The sequence below is a fragment of the Silurus meridionalis genome, chromosome 1, assembly GCF_014805685.1.
Source record: "Silurus meridionalis isolate SWU-2019-XX chromosome 1, ASM1480568v1, whole genome shotgun sequence".
Classification (NCBI taxonomy): Eukaryota; Metazoa; Chordata; class Actinopteri; order Siluriformes; family Siluridae; genus Silurus; species Silurus meridionalis.
The window spans coordinates 7,852,334-7,878,934 of NC_060884.1; the positions used below are offsets into that span (position 1 = coordinate 7,852,334).

Sequence of the window (26,601 nt, forward strand, 5' to 3'; positions counted from 1 at the left end):
TTACTTTTATTTCCATTAAATACTTCCTTCTCTGCCATGCTTCCATTCATTGTACAGACATGCCAGCTTTTTGTCAATTAGTTATATATCTTGGGATCAGTCTAACTATTTTAGAGAATGTTTTTTAATAGAAAGTTGATCAGATCAGAAAAGAAGAAACAGTGAAGGGTGAAAATTCAACCTCGTCTTGTTCCTTCACACAACCCCTATGAAGGGAAAGGAGCATAAAAACATAATGTGGCAGTTTGAATATGGCTTGTTTCATTATGTCAATGCTGGTATTGTTATAGTTATCGAGATCGATGATACTAGACTTGAAAGTACTTGATATCGCCCATCCCTAATATAAAGACTGCAGGCCGGCAGGCAGGCAGGCAGGCAGGCGGTGGGCGGGGCTACGCAGCTGGGAACAGAGCAGCAGCTGCATGATCTTACTCCAGTGTACGCGATCTGTCTGCGTGGACCTTGGAGGGCGATAAGAACCGATGGAGGAGATGGTCCCGCTGCTTGCGCTCGAATAAGAAGAGCATTGTGTTGTAAGAAAAAAGCCCGATGACACCGATACTCCGTTAGTTAAGGATATGAAGGCGAACAGGACATCGGCGTTGTGATTGCTGGGTGAGTTAAGCCTTCATTTTCATGGAGATCAACTGGTGGAGAAGCGCATTTGCGGTTTTCTCACACTTTCACGCTCAAACACTACAGCGGTGACTGCACTAAATGGCAAATTGCTCTCAGTCTTTATGTTGTCAAGGATCAATTCAATAGAAACGCATTCTCCAGGTCATATGTTGGCCCAAAACCGTTATCTGGACCCCCCAATTCACATGCTTGTTTGCCTGTTTGTTTGTTTGTTTCGATCATTTCTAGACTATTTTTCTCCCTTGTGAGTTGTTTTTTCCTCCCTAAAAAAGAGGACCATATTAACTCAGGGCGATGCTGTCCTTGCTATTGGCCAACAGACTTTCTCGCAGTGACTCCACCACAATGAGGCTCCTTGAAACACATGTGGTTTTGTGTGTTCTGGTATGGACAGCACAAGCATCAGATTTCAAGTCTTCTGTAGGCACGCATTTCGCACGAGCACAGACTCGTGGAATGAAAAGACATATGGAATGGCAATCAAACACTTTTGCGGCCACCTCAGAGAACACAGCATTTCTTCAGGCAGATCAGGCTACGAATTCCTCAAGATCCCCGGTGAGGAGAGTCTTGAAAGGACGCAGACCTTTACCTCAATCGCAAAGTTCAAACACGCAGCCAGTTGAGAAACCCAACGTGCCCCATGTTCTCACAGTCACTGGCGCACCTCGACAGGGCTCTCAGGGCTCCCACGTTCGTACCTTCAATCGCACCGGCTCCATAAATATCCTTGCAAGGTTTGCTGGAAAGAACCGTGTGCTGGTCATTTCAGCGCCGCATGAGTCAGACGGGTACTACAGGCTAATGATGAGCTTGCTCAAGCCAGATGTGTATTGCCAAATGGCAGACCGCCATATGTTGCAGATTACCATGTTCCATGAAAAGGAAGAAATGGGTGGGAAAGTCAGACGTGTGAACAATGATGGCTCAATTGTTGAGGAACCATTAGATCCAGCCTTAGTGCCCAGGCTGATGAGCTTTCTAAAACTGGAGGAAGGCAAGTTTGGCATGGTGCTGCTGAGAAAAACCCTGCAGGTGGAAGAGAGGTATCCGTATCCAGTGCAGCTTGAGGCCATGTACGAGATAATAGACCAGACGCCCATGCGCAGACTTGAGAAAGTCAGACAGAAAGGTTTTGTGGAAAGATGCAGGGCAACTGGAATGCAGGGAAAAGTAGTGCAGTCGATTGGAACAGGTTTGGCAGATCCTAAAACTGGTGTGCAAAAAGGCTCTGAAGATATTGAGAAGGTAAAAGGTGCCAGACATCCTCCCAAGCCCACTCAGAGTACTACCAGACAATCTACACCCACCCCTAGGAGGAGAATACCTATACATCGAGCTACTAAAAAACCTACAACTACAACAGTTACAGCCACAACCCAGCTTCCTACTACCACAACTACTACCACTATTGCTACAACTACTACAACAACTACAACAACAACTACAGCTACTACTACTACTGCAACCACTACCCTTCTCACAACTCTGCCCTCAAGTACTGTCAATCCCATGACTCTGACTACAGTGGCGCATAGACACCCACACACACCATTGCACAGACACAAACCCCAAATAAGCACCTTAAAACCCATTAACCGCAACCGCCAAAAGGAACACGGTTCAACTGACCCGTCCTCTACTTCTGAAAAAAAGGCCCAACAAAAAGACAAAAACAAAGACCAGACAGATAAGATTTTGCCTGGAGCACATAAGAAAAAGCCCACCAAGGATAAACCGCACAGGGGAAAAAACGTAGAGAAGCCAGAAGCCGTAATCCCTACAGCCAGTGAACCAGTGGAGAACTTTCTGACTACCAAAACGGCGAAGGCCGGCCGCGAGAAAGCTGAAAAGAAGAGAAAGACAGAGAGAACCGAAAAGCCTGTGAAAAAGAACAACACTGAGAAAAAAGTGGCAAAACCCTCCAAGGATGCCAAGGTTAATCTTCACAACAGAAATGTGCCACAAAAAGCAGGCAGCCTTGAGGGTAAAGATGTTGTTGGCAAGCCTACTGAAAAGCCTGTTGATACCAAGAAGGCACTAGAAACGTTTCTTAGCTATTTTGAGAAAAGAAGACGTCTGCTTGTGAGTATGTTAGAATAAATAAATTACACTACGAAACACTTGTAATTTTATGTATGTGTTAAATATACATGCTATATAAATGCCATTCTTCTGGGATTTTATGTCTGTTTGGTGGAAGTATCAAGAAAAGATCTCAGTGTAAAAATCTCTATTTATAGGTTATTACAACTCCAAGTGAAGATAATAAAATGTACAGTCAGCAGAAGGATGAGTATCTGGAACAAGTATGTGACATGGCTCTGCGCAAAATCTCTATCATCACCATTTTTGGTCCTCTAGCCAACGCCACCATGAAGATAGATCATTATCAGATGGGTGAGTTCAGCGCTGGACCTTCGGCCTATTTTGTGCAGTTTAATTGTTCTATTTAGATGAACCTTTGTCTCTTTTGCTTTTGTTCTGTGGCTTACAGAGCAGGACAAGCCGGTGCGCAGCCTGCCAGTCAGTGAGCTCATCAACCAGGAACTCATCACAGCCTTCCGGAAGGAGCTTGGCATGGTTTATAATGACTTCTTCATGGCGCTGACCGACTTTGACATTAAAGTGAAGGTTTGTTTGCTTTATCGCATAAGTCGGCCTTCGGAGGAGGCACGAGAGAAAGTTTCACAATCCTTACGCATTTCATGATTTCATTTGTTGTGCTTGTGTTTCGCAGCAACAGTACGAAGTACCCATTATCATGAAGGCGGTGTTTGATTACATCGACACGTTCTCATCGCGCCTCAAAGAGATGGAGCTTCAGAGAAAGCTCGGAATTGCTTGCAAGAAAGAAGACAAGTCCCGGACTCTAGAGAATTTCCTTTCGAGGTTTCCAGTGGATTTTTTTTATCCTAATATGTATATAATATTCAGTATAAGTCGTTATATTATTTGTACAGTACACTCAAGTGCAAACGAATGGAAAGTCAAAATCACTTTGCAGTTCTTCTGTTATGAGTATGATATGAAGATTCTTTTACAATGTTTCGACCCACACTTGTGTCTTAACTGGCTGTGGAAAGCAAAAGATTTTCTTCTAGACTGTTGTTTTGAATTTTCAGCATCCATTTCTCTTTTGAAAAAGGATTCATGTTGACTGCAAAGTATAATGTATAATAATTCAAATGAATTATCCTTTATATCCGATATCATTCATCTCATTGTTACTCAAGGTTCCGCTGGAGACGGAGGCTGCTCGTCATCTCCACCCCCGATGATGAGGAGTGGGCTTATCAGCAGCAGCTCCATGCTCTGACCAGTCAGGCCTGCAACCTGGGTGAGATATCTTTGTCATTAGATAAAAACAAGGACGTATTCCCTACGTTCACACTGATAACATACACACGTGAAACTGAGGCAACTCAAATGACAGTGATGGAGTGTAGAAGTAACAGGCAAATTCTGTATGCTATTTGATTCACAGCAAATTCAGCTAAACAGTTGGCTTCAGTGATTGGGTCTGCTAAGTGTACAGAATGTTATGTACCCTGCTTGGGTGGAAATAAAGTGAAAGATCTAATCCAATGTGACCATTTCTACCCTTCAACCTGGCAGAAATCAAGGCCATTTCATGCTCATATCATTAAGCTTTTTCAGTCGATATCATGGTCCAGAGACGGTGAACTTTTGCGTTCTGTTGTGTGTTGAGACCATGTACAGTATTGTTTTCCGGTCCTGGTGTCAGGCGTATACATGCTTGCACATTCTGCACAAACATTTAAACTCGATTTCTCAATTTGGCAACTGGCAAGTATCTGATAAATGGAAAAATCACTACAATGTGCAGGACTGCAGTAGAAATGGGAAACACACTTGCTAAAAAAAATTGTTTTTCTTCTACTGAATTTCATAACTCACTGGTTTTTTTAATACTATGAAATCTGCAAATATTCTCTAAGGGAATTTTCTCTCCTTCTGCCAATCACTGAACATGTGTACTATTGCTATTTTATTTCAATATGTTTGCCAGGGATTTTTTCCCATAATTTCACCCATTCACCCATTTGATGTCCATTTATAGGTCACTTTCTGTCCAAAACCTAACAGCCTGGCTGATCCTTTTTTAGGGGTGCATTTTGAACCCAAAAAAATGAAGAACAAAACTCTATAGATGTCTTTAATTCTAATTAGCTGCCTGCCTTTGATTGAAAAAGTGATCTTGTAATCTGTTTTTCTGTCATTTGCTAACCAGAACGGTTTGTAAGCTCTGTGTGTGTGTGTGTGTGTGTGTGTGTGTGTGTGTGTGTGTGTGAATTGACCAACGTATCTTCTCTCATGTTCCAGGGCTGCGTCACATGTCTGTTTTAAAGCTGACCGGGAGGGTGATGGAGGACATGGGTGGAGTCTTGGAGCTTTATCCAATCAATGGTAAAATGGGTGGCTTGTAAATTTCATCCTTACAAACAAGAGTGGGTATTTATTAAGCTTCTTTTAACTTGGAAAACTTGGTCTTCAGATTGATGGTTGGTCTCCAGGTTGATGGTTGGTCACTGCTTTGATGATCTGCGCAGTTGTTAGATCTCACGCCAAAGAAGCATGTTTAGGATGAAGTGAAAAGGGCTGTCTTTCTGCATGAATAATACTAATTATTAAAGTACCTGGTGAGTGTACTTTGTAAGCGTTTCTGTCGTATCACGCCGGTCTGTTGTCTACATCGTTTCATTTCCACTCCTTTCCCTTTCGACATCACAGGGAGCGCAACGGTGGAGCGCGAGGACCTTTCCGGCCCGCTAGTGCACGATATCAGGAACTACTTCCAGGTCAGTGCGGATTACTTCTCCATGTTGCTGGTGGGCAAAGACGGCAACGTGAAGTCATGGTACCCGTCACCAATGTGGTCCATGTCCCTCATCTACGAGCTGATCGACTCCATGCAGCTGCGCAGGCAGGAGATGGCCATCCAGATGTCCCTGGGCATGCACTGCCCCGAACAGGAATATGGTCACCATGAAGACTATCATGAAGGATATCATCGTGGTTACAGTTACTAGAACAGTGGTTAAAAAAGGAAAGATTTTTGTTTGATCTCATAGTTTAATGATTTTTTTTTCTTTTTTAAGCCAGTGGTCCAAAAAGCAGCTAGACATTGGCAAATTTTATAACTTGAATAATCACTAAGATAGGACCATGGTTTTATTCTGTATTCTTAGTGGTGAGATCTTTGTTTTATTGATTCTTATTATGAGTGTTATAAGTATTACCATGTAGTGTAATTTTATAAAGTGACATTATGATGCCACCTCACAGCTCCAGGATCCCCGGTTCGATCTTGAGCTCAGGTGATGGTGTGTTTGGAGTTTCATGTTGCATGTAAATATCCTTCTCATGTCTGTCTGGGTTTGCTCAAAGATCTCTGTTTTTCCCAAAAACATGCTGGGTACAGTACTCTGCACCGAGGTGTGTACTCTGTAATGAACTGATGTCCCAGTTCAGAGTGTGTTCCTGCCATGTGGTCAACAGGATTGGATCCAGTTCCACCACAGCTCAGACCACATACTAGAGATAAATCAATGAATGGTGTACTTTTTCATGTGTTCTGTTTTATACGGGTCTTTTTTTTTACATCATTGGCGCAGAATTAAATAATTGTTATTTTTGGGTCTATATCAGGACAATAAATCTAAAAGTCTGAGATTCATACTACACATTAAATTGTCACTGTGGTTTAAAAATGTTGTTTAAATTTTGCAGTGAAAGAAAAATGTAATCCAAGAAGATGGACATTGTATATTGCTGCCCCCTATCAGGTGTAATGGTGAAGCACAGGGGAAAAATCTCCTGTCCTTGCTGTGTAATTTGACATTTTGTGTGCCATCCTGTGCCATCTCATTAATGGTTCAATTATTAGCTAAGGAGTGTGAGAGAGGTGAAATTTGTAAGCATTACCATGGCAAGATGGGTTCAATGGGTGTGCATGGTGCCCTGCAATGAACTGGTGTCCCACCCAGGGTTTATTTCTGCCTCACGCCAAGTCTCTAGGTCCATTTTGATCCAAATGATAAAGCAGTTACAGGAAAATAGTTTTTAGGAGAGGTGTCTTAAAGGTATTCTTGTTCATGCCTTCCAGAAGCTGTGTGCTAAAGTTCTTACATTCATACAAACTGTTTGAGCAAGAGGTAGCTCAGTGTTTGAAATGTTGCTCTTCTGATTGAAAAGCTTCTAGTGTAGGGTGTCTGGAAAATGTTAAAGAAAAACTAATTTTCAGGGCCTAGAAGAGCTTTGAAGGAAGAAAAAAAAACTGATTCGGCATTTTGAAGTATTTTCTTATTTCACCCAAACCCTCATTTAAAAAAAATAATTAAATAATAATAAGTATTAAATTGGTAGTTCCCAATGCTCAGCCCTTGAAGAAGACCCTTAATCCTCAAAAATCAGATGTAAAAATGAGGTGATCGCAAGTCGTTCTGAATAAAGGGTGTCTGTCAAATGTGGTGGATGTAATCAACTTTAAACCCATGAATAAACGGACAACATTTATTAAAGAACACATTTTATTAATAAAAAAATAGGATTTAAGAGGAAGCTTTTAACAATTCTTTTTAAAAGGAAAAAAAAACAACTAACACACTTAACGTAAACAAAACTGTAGTTGTAATTGTTTAGTATACTAGTGATGAATCAGGTCTGTCTGGTGTATTGAAATCAACTTAAAGAGAAAGTTACATTTATTTATTTTTAAACAGTGCCATTAATAACCAGAAAATATCCTAAACAAAAATAAAAAAATTTGGGTTCCAAATAATAATCAAGACCATTATAACAGTACTAAAAATTACAACAAAAATTAGTTTGTACATTCCTAAAAATAAAAAATTAAATACAATAAAATTAAATACAATCACAAGGCAATATGGCTTCCTAGGGCTGCTGGTATGATGATTATCATAAAAATCATATAGAGTGTGTAGGCATCCTACACTAAAATTACACCAGCTTTCTACTGATAGCTGCAATGATTGTACACCGTTCATCGATTGTGACATGATTTACATTGTAAACACGAGTACAGAGCCACATTAGAATACGTTCCGTCAAACAAACGATTTAAACTCGTATGACGGTGCAATCGTTCCATCACATTTTTACTATAAAGCATCAGCCTATAATGCACAGGCACATTATCAGTGCAAGTCAGAGTTAGTAACCAGAGGTGGATTTACATGTGAAAGGTTTGAAGCCTGTACCACAGGATAAAACAGTTCTATAAGCTCAATGGGATTCTATTTCATCATTATTAATATTATTATATAATATACTATATATAAAATCTATACTGGGATTGTATTATAAGAGGCATGTATTCTAATCCTAGGACCATCCTGCACTGCTGAAGCTGATACATATTACATCAGTCTAAATGGAAATATTATTAAAAGGTACTATGAGAAAATAATCAGAACTTGTGTTTAATCTCAGACTGTATACACCAGTAACTGTTGTGATTGTATAATATAAAGCGATGCTGCTATACAACCGAGAGCAAGTATTTCTGTCCTACAAATGCCTCGAGTCAGTAATAAAATGTTGAATGATGAAAGAAAGCATTTTACAGCATGAATAAGTGTCTGAAAAAAAGACATCTCTACCTACTGAAAGGAAGCAAAGACATGTTAAAGTACACAGAAGCTCATTATTTGGCAACCCGCAGCAGTAAATCTTACAGCAGATTAATGCAATCAGTACCCTGCCTGTGGTTTATTAGATCCAGGATAACTAAGAAATAGAAGGCAAGAATGAAAATATGCTCTCTGGAATGCTCTTATAAAAACTTCAGTCATACTATAATAAAATAAAGGATACAAACAACAAAAAAATAAAAACCCAGAATATGTTTCGCACACTGTGCAAAAGCCTTACACAATTTCTTTTGTAACAATTTTATACTGAGCCAAATATAAACCACTTCATATTTCCAAACATTAATTCCACAACAAAAAAACAGTAAACCTTTCATGTCTCAAAGAACATTTCACAAAAAGAAGCACTACGTGATGAGACAGACATAGAAGAAAGTAGGACAAAGTCTCCAGCAGGACTGGAGCACATTCCTTTAGAGGCTCAGGAGAAGCTGAGGACACAAGTCTATAAAAACACCTTGCAGAATGTGCTAAATATTTTAAAAAAGGGAAATAGGTAGAAAGAAATTCATTGTTTTTAATTTTGCGTTTCCCAGAATTGCACCTGGCAGAAATCTACAGTGTCCACAAAACACAATTACTCAATTTTCATTAATGAACCAGTTCAAATGCTTAAATATACAGTTACAGTTGGACTTCTGAGAGATTCTTTTAAAGAAATACTCCAGGAACGGCACATCGGGTTTTACAGCATATCCTGCATATTCAAGTCCTTTCCAATAGCAGCTACATGATTCTGAGATCCATCAATTCACACCCAGATGAGGAAACTTGTAAGCTGCTAATATATTTACATTTGCGGCATTTAGCAGACGCCCTTATCCAGAGCGACGTACAAAAGTGCTTCGAGTCTCTAGCAATGAATAAATCTACAGTGGTACGCAAGATAACACACTTAATATAAATATAACTCTTGAATTCTACAAAGCATTACAAAAGGTGCCACATTCATTAACTCACGTGATACAACGTGATACATTAAGGAGGGTGTGAATGTTTGAACAATGTTAATTATCAAGAAATCATTTATAAACTTTGAAATAAAAAGAAACTTTTTGAAACCAAATCATAATTATATAATAATAATAATCGCAGTGAGAAAAAAAAGCTATTTTTATTATTCTACTATATATATATTTCTTAAGTTGCAGATTGTGAAAGGCATATGTACAACTTATGACCTTAGTATTTAAAACGCCAAGTTAAAACCGCGCAAGCGAACAGCCAAAGTATCAGTGTTTGTTTGGTCTGAGAATAGAACCAATTACATTACAGTATACTGCTCTTCATGGCAGTTTTGTACGTACCCAAGACTTTTGGACAGTCCTGTATGTCAAGATCCAGTTCCATATAACTCCTTACTTACAAGGTCAGGATAAGAAAACTAACATGATGATATGTTTACAACAAATACTTTTTGATGCTTGATCTTTAGTTCCTTTATGACAACACAAAGGGTGATGCAGCTCTTACTGGCAACATTTTCTTGAACGGCTTTCAAGTGTTAGTGTTGTATAATCAGAAAAGTGTTCTTGCCGTGTTTCACAATACAGCTGCTGCGGCCACTTTTGACTTGCGCCACAAGACTCTGGAGACGGTTGAGCTCTAGTTGGTCTTGTGTTAAAAATTTCAGCACTGGCTTGTTTTTTTGGGGGGGGTTTTTGACACTTAACAGTCCGGAGAGGTAAAACAGGAAGAAAACGGAGACTGAATCCGCTTACCCTTCTTAAATCTCCATATTGACGGTCTGTTCTGATGAGCAGTCTTCAACTAAATATTTAATATGAATGCATGTGACTGGATGAGAATAATGATGGATCATGTTTAGAAGTCTGGAGCAGTTGAACTCGGGGGATATGTTTTTCTTCCAATGAAAGCTGGGCTACAGTTTTGACAGTATTTTTGCAGGGCCTAGCTGACTGGTGTGACCTTGTCTATGCAGCATTAGTGGACTTGCAGTGTTACGCATAGATACACTCAGTACAACACTTTTCTTGTATTCATTTCATGTATATTCACACAGTTTTTGGTCCCATTTCTTCACGATATTGCTCTTTCAGCTACTACTTTCGTGCAGAAACACTGCAAAAGTGTGTAACGGAATTTGCCGGCCCTGCGCGCAGCAGACAATAAGTGCTTTTACAATACCTTATCACTATAATAAATATCCTCGTTTAAATCAAAAGTGCTCAGACTCTTATCCACGTATTAAATGATGCTGCTCTCTTTGCAGATGAGAGTCTCGCCACCAGAGGAGTCGCTTTCTGTTTCAGTCTGTGCTCCGGCAGCATCAGCCTGTGTTCCGGCAGCATCAGCCCTACCTCGTGTAGCCACTTTGTATAAGCCGGCGATGAGGAAGATCACTGCGATTGCAGCGAAGTAACTACCGTAGATCAGGAACTGTAGAATGAACAAGGAACTTGTTAGCATTGTTCAAGGTTAAGTTATTACAAAATCACTTCATATGACACTAATGTAGTTATGTAGCTACTCTTTTTAGTCTGGTTTCATATAATTACAAATGCAAAACACTTATTTCTGAAATATTGTGAGGTCATGGGCCATTCCACATAATGTGTGTAAAGGAGTTTGTGGTGGATATTGAGGTATGACGAATTCACTAGAAAAGTCAATCTCGTTTCAGCTTTGGTTCCTTGACTGACCGACTAACATTTGCATAAAAGCTTTTACACTTGAAGAATTTACTAATATTTACTGGAATTCATTTCCCCCTTTATCTGTGCAAGGTTTCCTTCACCACTGGTTGCCACACAACTTGAAAACATAATAGATCCACCCCCATGATTAACATCTGTAAAGTCGAATTCTTTTCACCAAATAATTGTCAAATATGGACAAAGAAATAAATTACACTTTACCAAACCAGAGCACACTTCCCCTAATCCCTCTGGATTATCTTGATATTTAAAGAGCAGACGTTTACTACTTTTCACACTTCAGTACAAATCATGTTTGTGCAAGCAACCCTGCATAGTAGAACAGTGACGCCACTCTTGTGTCAACTAATCCTTCCTGCTGGTCTTTACTGTCTTACAGAGATGTTGCTTTGCCTTTCCGACTATTCTAATGACGTTATTCAGGCCACAAAAAAAAAAATACATCGCTAAGGCATAAATTTTACAGTTTATCAAATTATTTTAAGACCTATGGGTTTGTAAAGCGATGTTTAACGATCATGTGATAAGTGAATGTATGTGCACTCCTCAAATGCCATACAAATATACCACAAGTCAATAGAAAAAGTGTATATAATATACAAGACAATTTATACAAAATGTTCGATTTCATACATGGTTTTTACCTGAGGAAAAATATCAAGGCCCAAACCGGCAGAGTCGACCACAATCACAGTAAGAAGAGTTTGCAGCAGCAATGCCACAAATGTGTTCACACCAAACACTAGGGCATATCTCTTCATACTTAGATTTGCTGCAATCTGGAACCTGCAAAAAATAATGGAAGAAAACAAAAAATAAATAAATTGTAAAATCATTTGGTTTTGCAGCATAACTCAAAGACTGACTGAGTAAATAAAAGTAAAAGTAAATAAAAAATTAACATTAGTTTAAAAGCCCACCCATTTTTACAGAAATTTGGAAAAGATGTGCCCCCCCCAAAATGTGTATAAAACCACAATGCTTAGTTCTTAAAGATGGCCTTGATGTCTGCAGCGCCGGAGCAGTAGGCGCTGACGTGTAGGCTCGTCTGCAATAAAGACGACGGCTGAAAGATATTCAAGTCTCCTGGTCTTCACTGGAAAAAAGTTTACAACGGAGGCCAAGGCTCACTGATGTACTCAGGGAGCATAGGCAGGCCCGTGTGGTCCGATCCGACAGACAAGCTCCTGTAGCCCAAATTGCTTAAGTAGTTACTACTTCTACTAGTCTATTATATATATATATATATAAATACATACGATTTTCCTATTTCCCAACACAGAATACTCAACAAAAATGCTGCAATAAACAAATATCTGCAGTGTTTGCATGCCATTTTCCCTCAACTTAAACCTCAGTGATCTACTTCTAAAATAAAGACTAGACTTAAGTGAATTAATTCTTACGTTGCTATGGTGATGAGCAACATGTAGGAAGCTCGGAAGATAACGTATGAAGTGTAGCACACCCAGATGTTCCTGACTGTGTCCATGACATACACAGCCACAGCAATGACCATTGAGAATATGCAGAGTGCAAGTTCACCCCACACTGCCCAGGACACCTTAACATACCCTACACTGAAAGCAGCAAGGGCACCTGTTAAAGAAAAAATAAAAAGATTTACACACAAAAAATTGTAAATAAAAATCTCAAAAGCTGTCAATTAGAGCAAAAGAGCTTCAGCATACCAAGCAAAGTAGATATCGTCTCCACATAACCATTGTAGATCACAAAATCCTTTGAAGACATAACCCTCTCCCACAGGGGCTGGGCGTAATTGATGACTTGGAAGTAACCACAGGTAGACAGAGCCCACCACACTGACCAGGCCAGGAGAGTGCGGCACGAATAACACGTCACAAAATCTGCTCCAAGTGCCTTCAAGACTTCCACCAGGCCTCCAGTGTACCCACGTTTCTCCTTAAAAATCAGGGAAACAAATGCAATTATCTCATTGAATTCTCGATTAAAAAAAAAGTCTATTGTGGGTTTACACTATGAAACAAGTAAAAATGATTGCATGATGTACATATACAGTATCTCACAAAAGTGAGTACACCTCTCACATTTCAGCAACTCTTAGTATCTTCTCAAGGGACAAAACTTAAGAAATTAAACTTGGAGATACTTTAGAGTAGTCAGTGTACAGCTTGTATAGCAGTACAGAGTTACTGTCCTCTAAAATTAACTCAACATACAGACATTATTGTCTAAGTAACTGGCAACAAAAATGAGTGGACAGTTTTGACATGTTGACTTGGGGTGAAGTGTCAATATTTGCATGAGCACCATTGTTATTATTGTTAATTGATTGTTATTATATTGAAAAACTGCAGTTATGTTCTGCTTCAGACTGTCACAGTACATGATTGAATTTATGTTTCCCCTCAATTAACCGCAGCTCCCCAGTAGCAGCAGCACTCGTGCAACCCCAGACCATGATGCTACCACCACCATGCTTGATTGTAGGCAAGACACACTTTTCTGAGTACTTCTCACCAGGGCTTCGCCACACATACTGGACACCATTTGAGCCAAACCAGTTTGTTTTAGTCTCATCAGACGACAGGACATGATTACAGTAATTTATGCTCTTGGACAGGTTGTTCTTCAGCAAACCGTTTGGGGGGCTTTCTTGTGAGCCAGCTTCAAACTCACTTGTTGCAGTGTGCGGCACATGGTCTGAGCACTGACCAGCAGACCTTCCCCTTCTGCAACCTCTAAAGCAATGCTGGCACCACTCATGTGTCTGTTTTTTGAAGCAGCTTCTTCACAACACGAGAACTCAACATCTTTGATCAAACCGTGTAAGGCCTGTCCAGAGTGGAACCAGTCTGAGAAAACATCTGCATGACCCTGGACACAATACTGTAACTCCGTTTCAGGGTGTTACTGATCGTATAGCCTGGGCATCTTTATGTAGAGCAACAATTCTAATTCTTTAAATCCTCAGAGTCTTCATGTTTAACATCCAGTGGTCAGTATGAGGGAATTGTACTTAAAGCACCAAATACAACCTGCTTTAATACAAAGATACACAAATTTGTCCTTTAAAGCAGACAAAAACATGAACATGACAAATAGGACATGCAGCTTTGCATGGTTACACGACATACAGCTGTTGTCACTTAGGGTGTACTCACTTTTGGTGCCAGTTATTTAGACACTAATGGCTGTATGTTGATTTTTATTTATTTATTTTTTTTTTTTTACAGTAAATCTGTACTGCTATACAAGCTGTACATTGTATAGAGCTCAGACCTCAACCCTGGACTTCAATAACGTCCTTGTGGCTGAATGAGCATAAAAGCCCAACATGCTCAAATTAAGTGGAACATCTTATTAGTTAATTCATAGTTTATGATTATATACTCTCATACTTCAGTGCTCTAATCTGATTGGTCATTATTTGTATTATTATTAAATATTATTGTTAATTTTCTAAAGCAGCACTATTAATTTCATTGCTGTGGTATAGGAGAAACAACAGGGTATGCTGTTAAAAAAATTACACTTTTAAAAAGGTTATTCCTGTACATTGAATCACACCACTGTGTTATAATTCTTGTTCTTCAACACAGTTTTATTCATTACATATTTTTTAACTTGTAGGTCCTAATAAAAAGACAAAACAATACCAACCTCTGTGCCTACCTTCACATCAAGTGGCACTTTGCACTCGATGTCCTCGGACTTGTCAGCAGGGCCCTTTGCCGTTTTGTCCTGAGGCACGCTCTCTCCATGGTGAAAGAAAAGGCTCTTACTGGGCATGGGCAAAAACCATGGTGCCAAGAATGCTAAGCAGGATGATGACAACGTGATGATTGAAAGGGTAAGCAATGAAACTTGTCCCACCGACACCAGGATCTGTCCAACCATTGATCCTACAGCTGAACCCAGCAGAGTGACACTACGGCAGAAACCAGTCACCTTTTGGTAATTGGCCGGCTCAACCACGCTGTAAATATAGGAATAGTAGGCGATCTCAGTGGCTGTAGCCATACCAAAGAAGAACTCCAGAAGCTGCATGGCCAGCACACCCTGGGCCTTCACCAGCATCGCGTAAGTAATTATGTAGCTGGCAGCCTGAATAAGGAGCACAGGCTTGTAACGGAGGTAATCCGTAGCCAGGAAAACAGGAAACAGTAAAACCAGGTAGGAATACGTCCATACTGGATAGATCTCGTTCACAACCTAGGAAGAAAAACAAATTATTTCCATTAAACGCCATTCTTCAAACATCCATGCCAACAGGTTCTAACTGATTTACAGTTCCTCCTCCTGTTTCCCCAAACTAGCTCCAGATTTTCCCTTACAACACATACATTTCAAAATTCTCCCAACTTGCTTCCTCATAAATCTGCCTGATCTTTCCAAACCTCATTAATGCAATAGTGACCTTTTCTTCAACAGCTTGTCACAATCCTCTGTACCTTGGCTTCTCCGAAATTCCTTTGAACTTTCCCAAAAACTGTTGGATAACTTCTTTTTTTCTACTGCATGTTCATGTGTCCGAACAATTCAGTCAGTGGCCCTGTGAGGGGTTTAAGTGTTTAAGTCTATAATACCCTGCTTAATTAAATCCATGCTTATTCTGAAAACCAAATATGCTCTAATTGCATATTTTAATTCAATATTCTTTAATAATTTTACAATAATAATAATTTTTTCTTCTTTCTTGTGTTGTTTATACTTTGATTGGACAATATCTGCTTAATCCATCATGTCTGGGTTTAAAAATTCCAGGAAAAAGGACAATAGAGTAAATAGTCCTTAAAGTTCACTTCCATTATACCTGCACAATACCCGTTTATCCACATAGATTTTAGGGAGTGTAATTATCAATAACATCAGTCACTGATGCTGGCTGCATAAACCCACAATCTAAAAATAAAAGCAGACAACCTACATCTCAATCCTTTATACCATTCCACTGGTGATAGTGTTGTACTTTGTTCCACACAAATCCAACATAATTCCCTTTAAGACAATTCTTACCAGCAAACAAATCAGATACATGTGAAAAAATTACCTTGTACTGATTTATTTTTGGGGGACCTTAGCAATGCGAGCCCATTTAAGCTTCTTCTTTCGGCTGCTCCCATTAGGAGTCGCCACAGCGGATCATCCATCTCCATACCACCCAGTCCTCTAAATCTGCCTCTTTCACCTCAACCACCTCCATATCTTCTCTCACCACATCCATAAACCTGCTCTTTGGCCTTCCTCTTTTCCTCCTTCCTGGTGGCTCCATCCTCAGCATTCTACTACTGATATACTCCATGTCCCTCCTCTGCACATGTCCAAACCATCTCAATCTCACCTCCCTCACCTTGAGTCCAAAACATCCTACATGCACTGTCCCTCTACTAAAATCATTTCTAATATTGTCCATCATAGTCATTCCCAACGAAAACCTCAACATCTTCAGCTCTGCTACCTCCAGCTCCACCTCCTGTCTTTTACTCAATGCCACTGTCTCTAATCCATACAACATCGCAGGTCTCACCACAGTCCTATAAACTGTCCCTTTCACTCGTGCAGATACCCTACTATCACAAATCACTCCTTCTATCACTCTTTTCCACCCACTCCACCCTGCCTGCACTCTTTTCTTCACTTCTCTAACACACATATATTCTTATAATTAAAATCATAGAAAACTTGACAAAGTACTTTGTTAGTGTACTCACACATCTGTACTTTTCTTTTGCCTGATAAACGCATGCATAATAAAACCCCTCCTTTCTGCAAGCCATAATTTTAAACACTTCAACCCATTGGAGAGACAAAGAACGAAAGCTGAAATAATGCAGTAGCTCTCATAATGCAGTATTTTTGGCAGCTAGATAATTACATTTTACTTTCAGAGCTATAATGTTTGATAACATGTCAGCTGTTATGTGCAACAGGGCTCCAATTTACACTCAAACCAATAACTGAATTGAACGCAGGATTTTTATCTTGTGAATTTTTGCTCTTTAACTAAATTTAAGAGTTTATACTTTTTTCAGTTTTATTAACAATAAATTAAATTTACCAGAGTATTTTCATTCTGGTGAAACTTTGACTTTGCTGCATTTTAATATGTACATAATCTCTTACTTATGACTTTCAGAATTGGATGGACGGATGTTTACAGTTATTGCATAACACAGGAATACATCACCAAAATGCAGTTTCGCATCTACCAGAAGTGCAAATAGCAGCATTATGCAAAGTGAGACGTAAAGATAAATATTTAAATATATACACCAATAAATAGAAAGGTTATTTAGTAAGTATATAAAGAAAAATATTTAATATTATGTGTTACACACAAATATGCAAACACACATACATATACTTTATAGTTAAAATAAATATAGTTCTTATAAGTCAGGGCAATTTGGATTTTTATTCAAGTAAAGCTCATCCGCCAGTGGTTAAAAGAAATAATATATTTTATTTCCTTGGGAAAAATGTCCTTTATAAAAGTAATTTAAACTGGCAATACAGGACTGGGGGTAATGACTCACTTTCCAACTTTATCAGTTCCTTTCAGCTTTAACGAGCACTGAATGAAGACGCGAATTAAATTAAATGCAGCAATGAACGGATTAAAAGTATAAAACAGCGAAGCAATCAGACTTGAGAATCGAAAAAAAAGATCTTTGAATTTGTAGAGCTGTACATGTTGACCCTCATGGCAGACTCACCTCTCTCTCAGTCAAGTTCTTGTCAGGTCCCATGAGAAAGGCGGTGAGAAAAGGTTCTGACGGTCTGAGACTGGAGAAAAATCCATAAATACATAACAAGACCGTGGGATAAATCCATGTTTTAGACATTGCGACACAAATGATGTCGCGTGACCTTCCTCTACTATGCGCTGTAGAACTCACGTTACTGGTACTGTACGGGTAGAATTTATGGCGGCGCAGGAAAGTGACGTCACCAATAAACGCAGCCAATCGGAAAGCTTGATTCCTCAACGTAAAAGCCACCGCCTCATTTTTTTTTTTTTTTTTTTTTTAAACCAGTTTAAAGAGTGACTAGGTCAGGCGTGCCTAATACATCGACCACGATACACGGGTCGCTCTACCGGTGTGTGTAGATCGCATAACAAAAAAATAGATAGGTAGATCATTTTGACATGGTCATTTTATAAGCTGAAAAGGTGTGTGCAACCTGATCTAGATCGTCTGGAGTAGGAGTTCTTAATGTAGAAGTATAATAATAAGGTGTATTAAAAGTCTGTCTGATGGCACAACAACAACCAAACTTGACTGTGTGATCAGCCAAAACAATTATAAAACCACTTGTCTAATATTGTGAAGATCCCCAATTCAGCTGACATTTCGAAGCATGGACTCCACAAGACTCCTGAAGGTGTGCTGTGAGTTCTAGCACTCAGATGACAGCAGCAGAAGTCCTGTAAGTTGTGAGGGGTCTGCATGGATCAGATTTGTTCATCCAGCACGTCCCACAGATGCTCATTCATGTTGAGATATGGGGAACATACGGAACACTGTGCCATGAAGGGGTGTAACTTGGTCATTTCTATAGTTGAAATACTGTATATTAATTCCTCTTTTTATATTTGCATTCAGATGTGAATTTATAAAATCTTCTGCTGGACATGACATTTTCTGTGAATTCTTAATATCAAACATTTTCAACAAGCCACATGTTCAACAGAAACTTGCACCATCCGAATTTTATTGAAGATCATAGGATCCCATTTCCTCAACCACCTGCCTAATATTATGAAGATCCCTCCTATGCTTCCAATCCAGCGGACTCATCGAAGTACGGACTCCACAAAACCTCTGAAGGTGCTGCTGAAACAGGCACTAAAACGATAGCAGCAGATGCTTTAAATCCTGTAAGTAGTGAGGAGTTGTCTGCATGGATCGGTTTTGTTCTTTTAGCAGATCTCACAGATAATCAATCATGACACTGTGTCATGTTTCTCAAACCATTCCTAAACTTTCTTTTGCACTGTTGGAGGGAGCATTGTCCTGCTGAAAGAGGGTACCGAGGAACGGTGAAAACTGTTGCCACGAAGGGGTGTAACATGGTCAATTTTATAGTTCAAACATTAAATATTTATTTGAATTCAGGTGTGAATTTATCTTAAATTAATATAATAAGATATAATTAATATATCTTGGACACATCATTTTCTGTAAATTCTTAATTATAGGTTTTGAAATGTGTCATTTTCCAGAAATCACACATTCAACAAAAATTTGCACCAAATCTAGATTTGGGGAAGACTGTAGGAAGAAAACCCCCCAAAACAAAACAAAGCATTCTCTAACTTTTCTCATTCATATAAAGGGGTGTATCTTGGTCTACGGCGGATGTTTAGCTAGGTGCTACAGGTCATAGTAATGCCGCATGACTGTTTAAGAGTACTCTAAAATGTTAGAACTAGTGTTCTGCATGGAAGAGTATGAGAAAATTCATTAAACTATAATAGAAATTCTCCTATCTGGCTACAAATAGCATTTGCAAGCTGTGATATTGGCCACAGGGTCTAGAAACGTTTGCCCATGCTATATTACACATTTTTTATTTAACATGTATATGCTTTAAGGGAAAAAAAGAGATTGCTGCAAAGGTTTTTTGTTCACCTCTCACATGAAACCTCAACAAAATATAATTTGGTGTGGGGTGCACAAAGTTTTGCATACAATTGTATGAATGTGAAGGTAGAACACAACATGAGGAAATTGTAGTCCACCATAGTGAAACATTATCCTTAAAAGTTAAAATACTGTACATGCTTAAAATTTGCATTCACATTAAATACATTTATAACATTGGATGCTAGACACACCATTTTCTGTAATGCTTTATTGTAGGTCATGAAATATACTTTTGAAAAAATATTTAACAGGTACTTCCTCATCTGAATTGAAAAATGTCCATTCACTCGTTTATCCCCCTTTTATGTCAGTTGATATTCTGATTCTCGAGCGGCCATTAGGAGAGATACCAGTTAACCACATTTATTAGCTAAGTCTATGCTTCTATGCTCATTTAAGAAAAACAATGAAAGCAGTGTCAACAGAAAAACCATGAAGAAAAAGAGAGATGCAGTGCTAAAGAGGGTTTTTTAGAAATCTTGGGTTCTTTCTTAAAATGTTAAAAAACGGTCACGTAATTTTGTAAAAATCTTAAAATTATAATAACCACACCACATGCCTTCTTTCTGATAGGTTATTTTGACAATAATGTTTTTTAAGGGCTTGTTTTTCTTTCTTAGAACATAATATTATGACCAAGTTGCAATATTTTGAAAACAAAGTCACAATACTATGGTAAACTGATACCTGTGTAAAAATGAGCAATGAAATTGTTTATGAAAGAGAATTTGCCTTCAATGCCATCAGTGCTTACGTGTGCTGTTTCATAAGGGATGTGCAGATAAATGCCAAATGTTGAGTCTGTACGCTGCAACAGTCTCATTTACTGCACTTATTCGCTGTTATGCTGCTCACGTCTTTAGATAATTTCCAGCCTAATTACTCAGTGACATTTTACAGTTGTACCTATAAATATTCCTGTTAAATTTTTTTTTTCACCACCTCTACCATGCATGAAAAGAGGACAAAAACAAAAAGTTAAATGTTAGACCAGTTTATTGACGAGTACATCTGAAAGAAGAAATTGATCCAAATTTTTTTTTTCTACATACAAAAAAAAAAAAAAAAAAGGTGGTGGGGAGAGAAAAGCAGTGGCGTTGTTGTTTCTAGTCCATTCTGGCCTTCAGGGTCCGTGTAGTTATCTTATCCTTCTCACTGTGAATCAGAAAAATATAACAAATGCAAAGCATAAATAATAAACACTCTATACACCGACATTTGACATAATAACTTTAAAAAATATTATTTTAATGAACAGACAATACAATAGATACATTCAATCTTTCAACTGAAAATCAAATAATAAAAACTATAGTATTGCATGGGAAAGTTTATCAGTATAAAACAGCTTGCATTATTTTTTATATTCTTCCCTGCATTAATGACTTAATTAATAACAAATGATTTAATCCATCGTTAGTTAAAGCAGAAAAACACTAAACCCTGCAATCTGGAGAGTCTGGAGTTTTAGCACAATGGTTAGCTACAGGTACAGTCAAGACCTTTCACACTGGACAGTGAACTAGTGAAGAAAAGCTTTGACACTTGACCTTGACTCGGTTTGGATCAACTCCAAAATCTGTCCATGTGCTGTTTTTACTGTGCTCATTTCTTAGAAATGCTACATACATTCGAGCACTCAATCTTTAAATATGTGCGAATTTGAGTGGCTGCGTCCCATTTCAGCATCATCAAAATCTCTTAGGCACCGATGTGTAGATTCCTGTTGAGAATTGTGATATGGGTGCTTGTATTGTATACTTACATGACATGCACTATAACTCCCATACCAGAAACAGCATCTCTATCAACTGCATTTAGCATCGCCTGTGAAATAGTCTCAAAGAGATCTTCTGGCTCCTGCAACGATAATGAATAGCAGAGTTTAATTAAAAAAATAATAATAATAATCTGTCAAAATCTGGAATGTCACCATCTCTAATGTAAGAGGAGAAAAACATTTCATCATAAGCTCCATAGCATACTGGCTACTACATACTACAGAGTGCAAAGTGATAAACAGTCAGTAACTATTCATGTTTATTTACATTTAATTTGACATTAAACAGACATCATAATTTGCAGTGCTTAAATGTTATGTAATTTGTCTTTGTTTCATTATAACATTGTTTCGGTTGTTTGTTTCTCAATTGCCTAGAAGCATTATAATAGCATTAGCTTGGACTTCCTGCCTATGTTATTAGCTGCCAGCTCTTGCATGTTCACCAGACCTATTGTGTCTAAAGCTAGAGCAGGAGGACATTCAACATACAGCTTGAATACGATGAAGCACAAAGGAAAATTTCGTGAATTTTTCCAGAATCGTCAGCACTGGAACTTAATATTTTAATGTGTTTATTCTAATTTATGAAAAAGACATTTAACTACAGCTTTAATGATTAGCAGAACACGACCTGCTGCACACTGTTTTTGCACCACTTACCATGTCAGGCACCCACAATGACTCGCACATGCCGTACATCTGCTCTGCACAAGTGCCGCTGACCACAAAATCTTCTGTTATCATGGGGCAGCCAATCAGGTCCAAAGAACAGATGAACGGCTCAGAGGTTTTTGGGTCCAGACCAGCAATCACAGGCTCGATGTAGTACGGGCCAAACCTAGGAAAGCAGATCCAAAAGGCTTTGTATCCAGTTCACGTTAAACACATTTGAGCACTACAAAGGTTTATTTACGAAATGCAGACAAAATATTTCCACAGCTAAATGTCTTTGTCTGGTTTAAAGGAAAGAAAATTATTTTAATCCCTTTACAAAACCCCTCAAGTTTAGTACATAATGTTCCTTTTCTAGAAATCTCCTTTCAATCTGCAAGTCCAACAGGCAACACAAAATACTCTACATAAAATATTGCACACTTTTTGTGCACAGTTAAAATAAAATATATATTTTATATATCGGTATTTTCCAAGGGAGGTTAATGTCTATAGTCTAAAGATTCCATAATGCTGATCATATTGCTTAGTAGAGAAAAATAGGATTACAATTACAACATATGTTTGCTATTTATTATTACTCATTATTAATCTGTTGTAATGGTCATTACCAATTAGTTGGTTAGTAAATCATGCTTTGCATTCAGGGATTTTTTTAACTGGTAAAATCTTAAAAGATTGTAGATAGAAACAGTATAATTGAATATGTTGCATCGGTCTGCAGAAGAGGAACCTGACCTGCAATCACTTGTAGAGACAATTAAGTGCTGAAACTCAATGATCACTCACCATTTGACTATTTGCAGTTCTTGCTGTTTTTCCAGGCAATGAAAGTAATAATAAATACCGTATTTTCCAGACTATAAGCCGCTACTTCTTTCCCACGCTTCGAACCCCGCGGCTTAAACAACGAAGCAGCTAATTTATGGATTTTTCCTGGGTTTTTCCCAGTTTCACAAGCTTAAAGCTGCCAAAAAACTGAGCCCCATAACATTAGACCAATGAAATTGCCGAACGGGTTCAGGCGAACCAATGAAATTCTTTATATTAAATCGCGCTCCCACTGAATCGGGCCGCACCACATCATAAATATGGATGATGTTCCTCTGACGTTTGACCTGCCGCTCACTCGGCCTGGCAACAGAAAATACGAATCATTCGTCACACTGAAAACAACTGGGCATGAAAAAACACACTTCACCTGTGTGCACGGCATCGGGAGAAAAGCTTTAGATTTTAGAGTTTAAGTTTAGATTTTTAAACGCACGAGGATGCCAAAAGATAAACTCTCGAGAAATTCTTGTGAAAGGAAGGAGGAAGACACAATGGTTACAGACACTGTCTTTCGTTAAAGCCTGTGTAAAGTTCATTAGTTTCAATGTAGACAGGCTTATAGACAGGTGCAACGTATTTATGTTCAAAATAAAAATCTTTGTAAAATTCAGTGGGTGCGGCTTATATTTGGGTGAGCTTAATAGTCCGGAAATTACGGTAAATAACACTACCACCAGCTTTATGAAAGGACATTGAATTTAAAGTCTACATTCTAAAAGTTAGATTCTTGAAGTACAACCCATCAAAGATCTCACAGAAAGTGTTGCACCTTCAGGCAAAATCTTTCATCTTTACTGAACTTACATTTAAGGGCCTTCCTCAAGGGCCCAACAGTGGCAGCTTGGTTTTGCTGAGATTTGAACACATAACTTTGGGTTTAGAAGTCCAAAATCTTAACCACTTATCTACCATTTCCACTGTTTTTATTTTATATACATAAAATATTAGTCCCTCTCAGTTAGCATTATTTGTAATACACTGTTCACTGTTCATTACTCAATGAAAGAAAATTTAAAAAAAAAATCAGTGTTTTACAGAATTGGTGCCTCAATGTTTGAAAAATGCACAAGTTTTGAAAAACAAGTCCAGTAAGACTTGTTTTTCAAAACTTGTGCATTTTTCAAACATTGACAACAAATAAAAGGCTACAGATATATGTTTACAACAATGATACATATTCTGATTTGTGTTTTAGTTCAAAGAAAACCTAGAGATGTCAGGATATGTCTTTTATATATTATTTATTTTATATAGATATTTATTTTGTTTTGCATAAAAGTGAACAAGTGCACAAACCTCCTCTCATACAGCATGTTGGAGACCATGCTCATGAAGGTCTTGGGCTTGATCTGACGCCCTTCTTTGAGCTCGTACAGGTTGAGACGGAATTTGAGCCGTTGAGATCTGGCAAGATGAATGGAAGAAAGTATTTTAATACGTCGTAAATAATAATGACCTCAAGTAATGTTTATTGATAATTTTCAGTTAATTTGAATATAATAATAATATGAACACAGTGCGAAAAGTCAAAAATGCATATATGCGTAATTGTAATGAATCATTAGGTTGATATGGCTTTTCTATTACACACTACTGAAAATTCAGATTATTCAAATCAGCTGAGACCAGTGATAATACTGTTACCTGCTATAATGAAAAAAAAATTTAGTTTACTTAAACACTTGTCGTAAAGTGGCGCACTTACACTGTCTGCACATCTGTGGCCAGTCCTGCCAAGCCAATGTAGAGTTTGTCACCCATGGGGAAGATTTTCTGAAAGTCTGTGGTGACCATCTGGGCTTGGATACCAAACCGCCGATCAGCTGCAATTGCAACACAATTCTTTCCCCGCATGGCCATGACGGCCCCTCCGTTATATGACATTATAGACTGTAACAGCAAGGCAAGGTTTACGGTGGATTAGAAGGAACACTAAAGACTTCATATTGTTATTTTTCCAGTACAAATAAATAACAGAACACACTGCAGCATGCCTAGGGTTTTTTTTTTAAGTGCACTAAACTGTGTTTTACATTTCTATACTTTTTTCTCACATACATTATATAGACAAAGGTATTGGAACATCTGCTTTTTACAGCCATGTGTACACACTTGTAGCTGAAGGAGCACAAATCTCCACAAACACACTACAACATTTAGTGGAACATCTTCCTGGAACAATGGCTATTTCTATAACAGCAAATAGAGACTGCATGTAGAATGGAATTTTTAAAGAGCACAGACGAATCCTATGGTCAGGTGTCCACAAATGTTTGTCTATATTGTATAGTACAAAATATTGTAATATTTCCACTTTCCAAAAATCAGCATCAGCATCATCAAATTTCAACATGCATACATTAAAGAGAAACTTCGAAACTTAGTGAAGAAAAAAAAAAATTAGCAAGCAAAAAACTATTGTTAAAAGCAATCCATTGCTCTTAAGAGCAATATATAATACAATTTTTTTGGCGTAAAAAACGAACACTAAAACCCTTAAGAAACTAAAAGCAATAGAATAAAGGCCAAAAGTATTGGCACCCTTAAAGTGTGGGGCACACACCACAATCATTTTAACTAATTCACTTTGAAAAAGATTTTTGCAACTTCATTTTTTTGCTTTGCAAAAAATATATATTTTTCATATGTTTCAACAAATAATATAGTAAAGTAAAAAATGACATGACAGAGTGCACAGCTCTAAACTGACCTAAAGTACTGAAAATGCTTATTATAAAAATAAATAAAAAAACTAAAATCTAACGGAATTGTAGTGATATACAGCTTTGTTTTTTTATTATTATATTTGGGGGGAGATTTATTTCCATAACAAATGTCTAAAAATAATTGCTGAGACACAAGTAGCTAGCTATCCTATACTTTTATTTTCTCTTTAGTTAGCTAGCTCTTGTGTTAGCTTAGCGGCGTGAATAACAGATAGTTATATAAATACAAAGTGAGTTATATAAATCTACATTAACAAAATAATAGCACATGAAGCCACAGAAATACATTTTCCAAAACTATATGGACAGAAACATTCTGAAGTGTCTCCAGGTTCAGGTAGAAAATGTGAGCATGAGACGGCGAGCTTAGCCTCCTGTTAGCTTTAAGCATTTTTAAAGCCTGGCGAGGCAAAATATTAATGTTATATATAAAATAATATGTTTTACAGAGCGTCTTACCATGATGCCGGTAATGAAGAAAGCAACCCAAATGAGGAATAATATTATTTATTAAAAAGCTTAGTTGGGACCGGTCACACACAGTGACTATACAGTTTCGCTCAGCAGCCACTTCCGCTTTAGACTTCTTCTTCTACTGCATTATTTTTTTTAACCCGCCACGTGATGCAGCTGGCGCCACCACCTGGACTGGAGTATGAAGCACAGCGGCATCATTCCAACCTGAACGCTTACACACTAAATTTTACCTGGACCCCATTTTTGCTTTGATTAGGGCATATATTCATCGTGGCGTCATTTCGATAAACTTGTGCAATCTCACAACATTTATTTCCGTTCAGAGTTGCATTCATTTCTTGTCAAGCTCCGTGTAGTCTTCTCCAGCACATCCTAATGATTCTGAATAGGGTTAAAGATCTGAACCCTGAAATGACCAAGCCATGTGATCCAATTGATCTCTCATGATCCATT

At 38.1% G+C, this 26,601-nt stretch overlaps 3 protein-coding genes and 1 long non-coding RNA gene across 7 annotated transcripts; 2 read left to right on the forward strand and 2 right to left on the reverse strand.

Annotated features, from left to right (window-relative positions):
* The first annotated feature begins 414 nt into the window (after positions 1-414).
* Positions 415-6,352, forward strand: ccdc80l1 (coiled-coil domain containing 80 like 1). 3 transcript variants are annotated; one of them, XR_006925871.1, is made up of 8 exons: positions 415-2,727; positions 2,886-3,042; positions 3,140-3,276; positions 3,383-3,534; positions 3,879-3,982; positions 4,990-5,073; positions 5,162-5,306; positions 5,398-5,537. XR_006925871.1 is itself a non-coding variant. In XM_046849890.1 (8 exons), exons 2-8 carry the CDS (start codon positions 988-990, stop codon positions 5,694-5,696), a joined length of 2,673 nt encoding a protein of 890 aa, XP_046705846.1. In that variant the 5' UTR covers positions 415-618; positions 963-987; the 3' UTR covers positions 5,697-6,352. The 3 variants fall into 3 exon arrangements, 2 of the variants coding, with proteins under 2 accessions (XP_046705846.1, XP_046705837.1); XM_046849890.1 differs by lacking the exon at positions 5,162-5,306 and having other exon boundaries at positions 415-618; positions 963-2,727; positions 5,398-6,352; XM_046849881.1 differs by lacking the exon at positions 5,162-5,306 and having other exon boundaries at positions 5,398-6,352.
* A 3,085-nt stretch (positions 6,353-9,437) lies between these two features.
* On the reverse strand, positions 9,438-17,956 carry slc19a2 (solute carrier family 19 member 2). Of its 2 annotated transcripts, none has more exons than XM_046849913.1 (6): positions 17,722-17,956; positions 14,678-15,217; positions 12,712-12,943; positions 12,427-12,619; positions 11,665-11,806; positions 9,438-10,742 (listed from the first exon to the last, which is right to left on the reverse strand). In XM_046849913.1, exons 1-6 carry the CDS (start codon positions 17,848-17,850, stop codon positions 10,551-10,553), a joined length of 1,428 nt encoding a protein of 475 aa, XP_046705869.1. In that variant the 5' UTR covers positions 17,851-17,956; the 3' UTR covers positions 9,438-10,550. The 2 variants fall into 2 exon arrangements, with proteins under 2 accessions (XP_046705869.1, XP_046705860.1); XM_046849904.1 differs by having other exon boundaries at positions 14,666-15,217.
* Positions 17,957-18,068: 112 nt separating this feature from the next.
* LOC124390565 lies at positions 18,069-19,120 on the forward strand. The gene is made up of 2 exons (XR_006926773.1): positions 18,069-18,436; positions 18,701-19,120. It is a non-coding gene; the product is annotated as an uncharacterized LOC124390565 (long non-coding RNA).
* Positions 19,121-20,634: 1,514 nt separating this feature from the next.
* psmb3 (proteasome 20S subunit beta 3) lies at positions 20,635-26,288 on the reverse strand. Its single transcript, XM_046861506.1, has 6 exons — positions 26,131-26,288; positions 24,651-24,835; positions 24,242-24,349; positions 22,100-22,277; positions 21,422-21,516; positions 20,635-20,811 (listed from the first exon to the last, which is right to left on the reverse strand). Exons 1-6 carry the CDS (start codon positions 26,131-26,133, stop codon positions 20,763-20,765), a joined length of 618 nt encoding a protein of 205 aa, XP_046717462.1. The 5' UTR covers positions 26,134-26,288; the 3' UTR covers positions 20,635-20,762.
* Positions 26,289-26,601: the final 313 nt, after the last annotated feature.

Bases quoted from the DNA above. Each gene is read 5' to 3' on its own strand.
- ccdc80l1 (XM_046849881.1), top strand. From the start codon at position 937: ATGCTGTCCTTGCTATTGGCCAACAGACTTTCTCGCAGTGACTCCACC. The intron at 3,043-3,139 runs GTGAGTTCAGCG...TGTGGCTTACAG, and splicing joins GATAGATCATTATCAGATGG to AGCAGGACAAGCCGGTGCGC. The intron at 5,074-5,397 runs GTAAAATGGGTG...TCGACATCACAG, and splicing joins GGAGCTTTATCCAATCAATG to GGAGCGCAACGGTGGAGCGC.
- slc19a2 (XM_046849904.1), bottom strand. From the start codon at position 17,850: ATGTCTAAAACATGGATTTATCCCACGGTCTTGTTATGTATTTATGGA. The intron at 11,807-12,426 runs GTAAGAATTAAT...TATTTTTTGCAG, and splicing joins TTGCTCATCACCATAGCAAC to GTTCCAGATTGCAGCAAATC. The intron at 10,743-11,664 runs GTAAAAACCATG...TTCATTCTACAG, and splicing joins GCCTTGATATTTTTCCTCAG to TTCCTGATCTACGGTAGTTA.
- psmb3 (XM_046861506.1), bottom strand. The intron at 22,278-24,241 runs GTTTGTGCACTT...CTGCTTTCCTAG, and splicing joins AACATGCTGTATGAGAGGAG to GTTTGGCCCGTACTACATCG. The intron at 21,517-22,099 runs GTAAGTGGTGCA...TTATCGTTGCAG, and splicing joins CATTGTGGGTGCCTGACATG to GAGCCAGAAGATCTCTTTGA.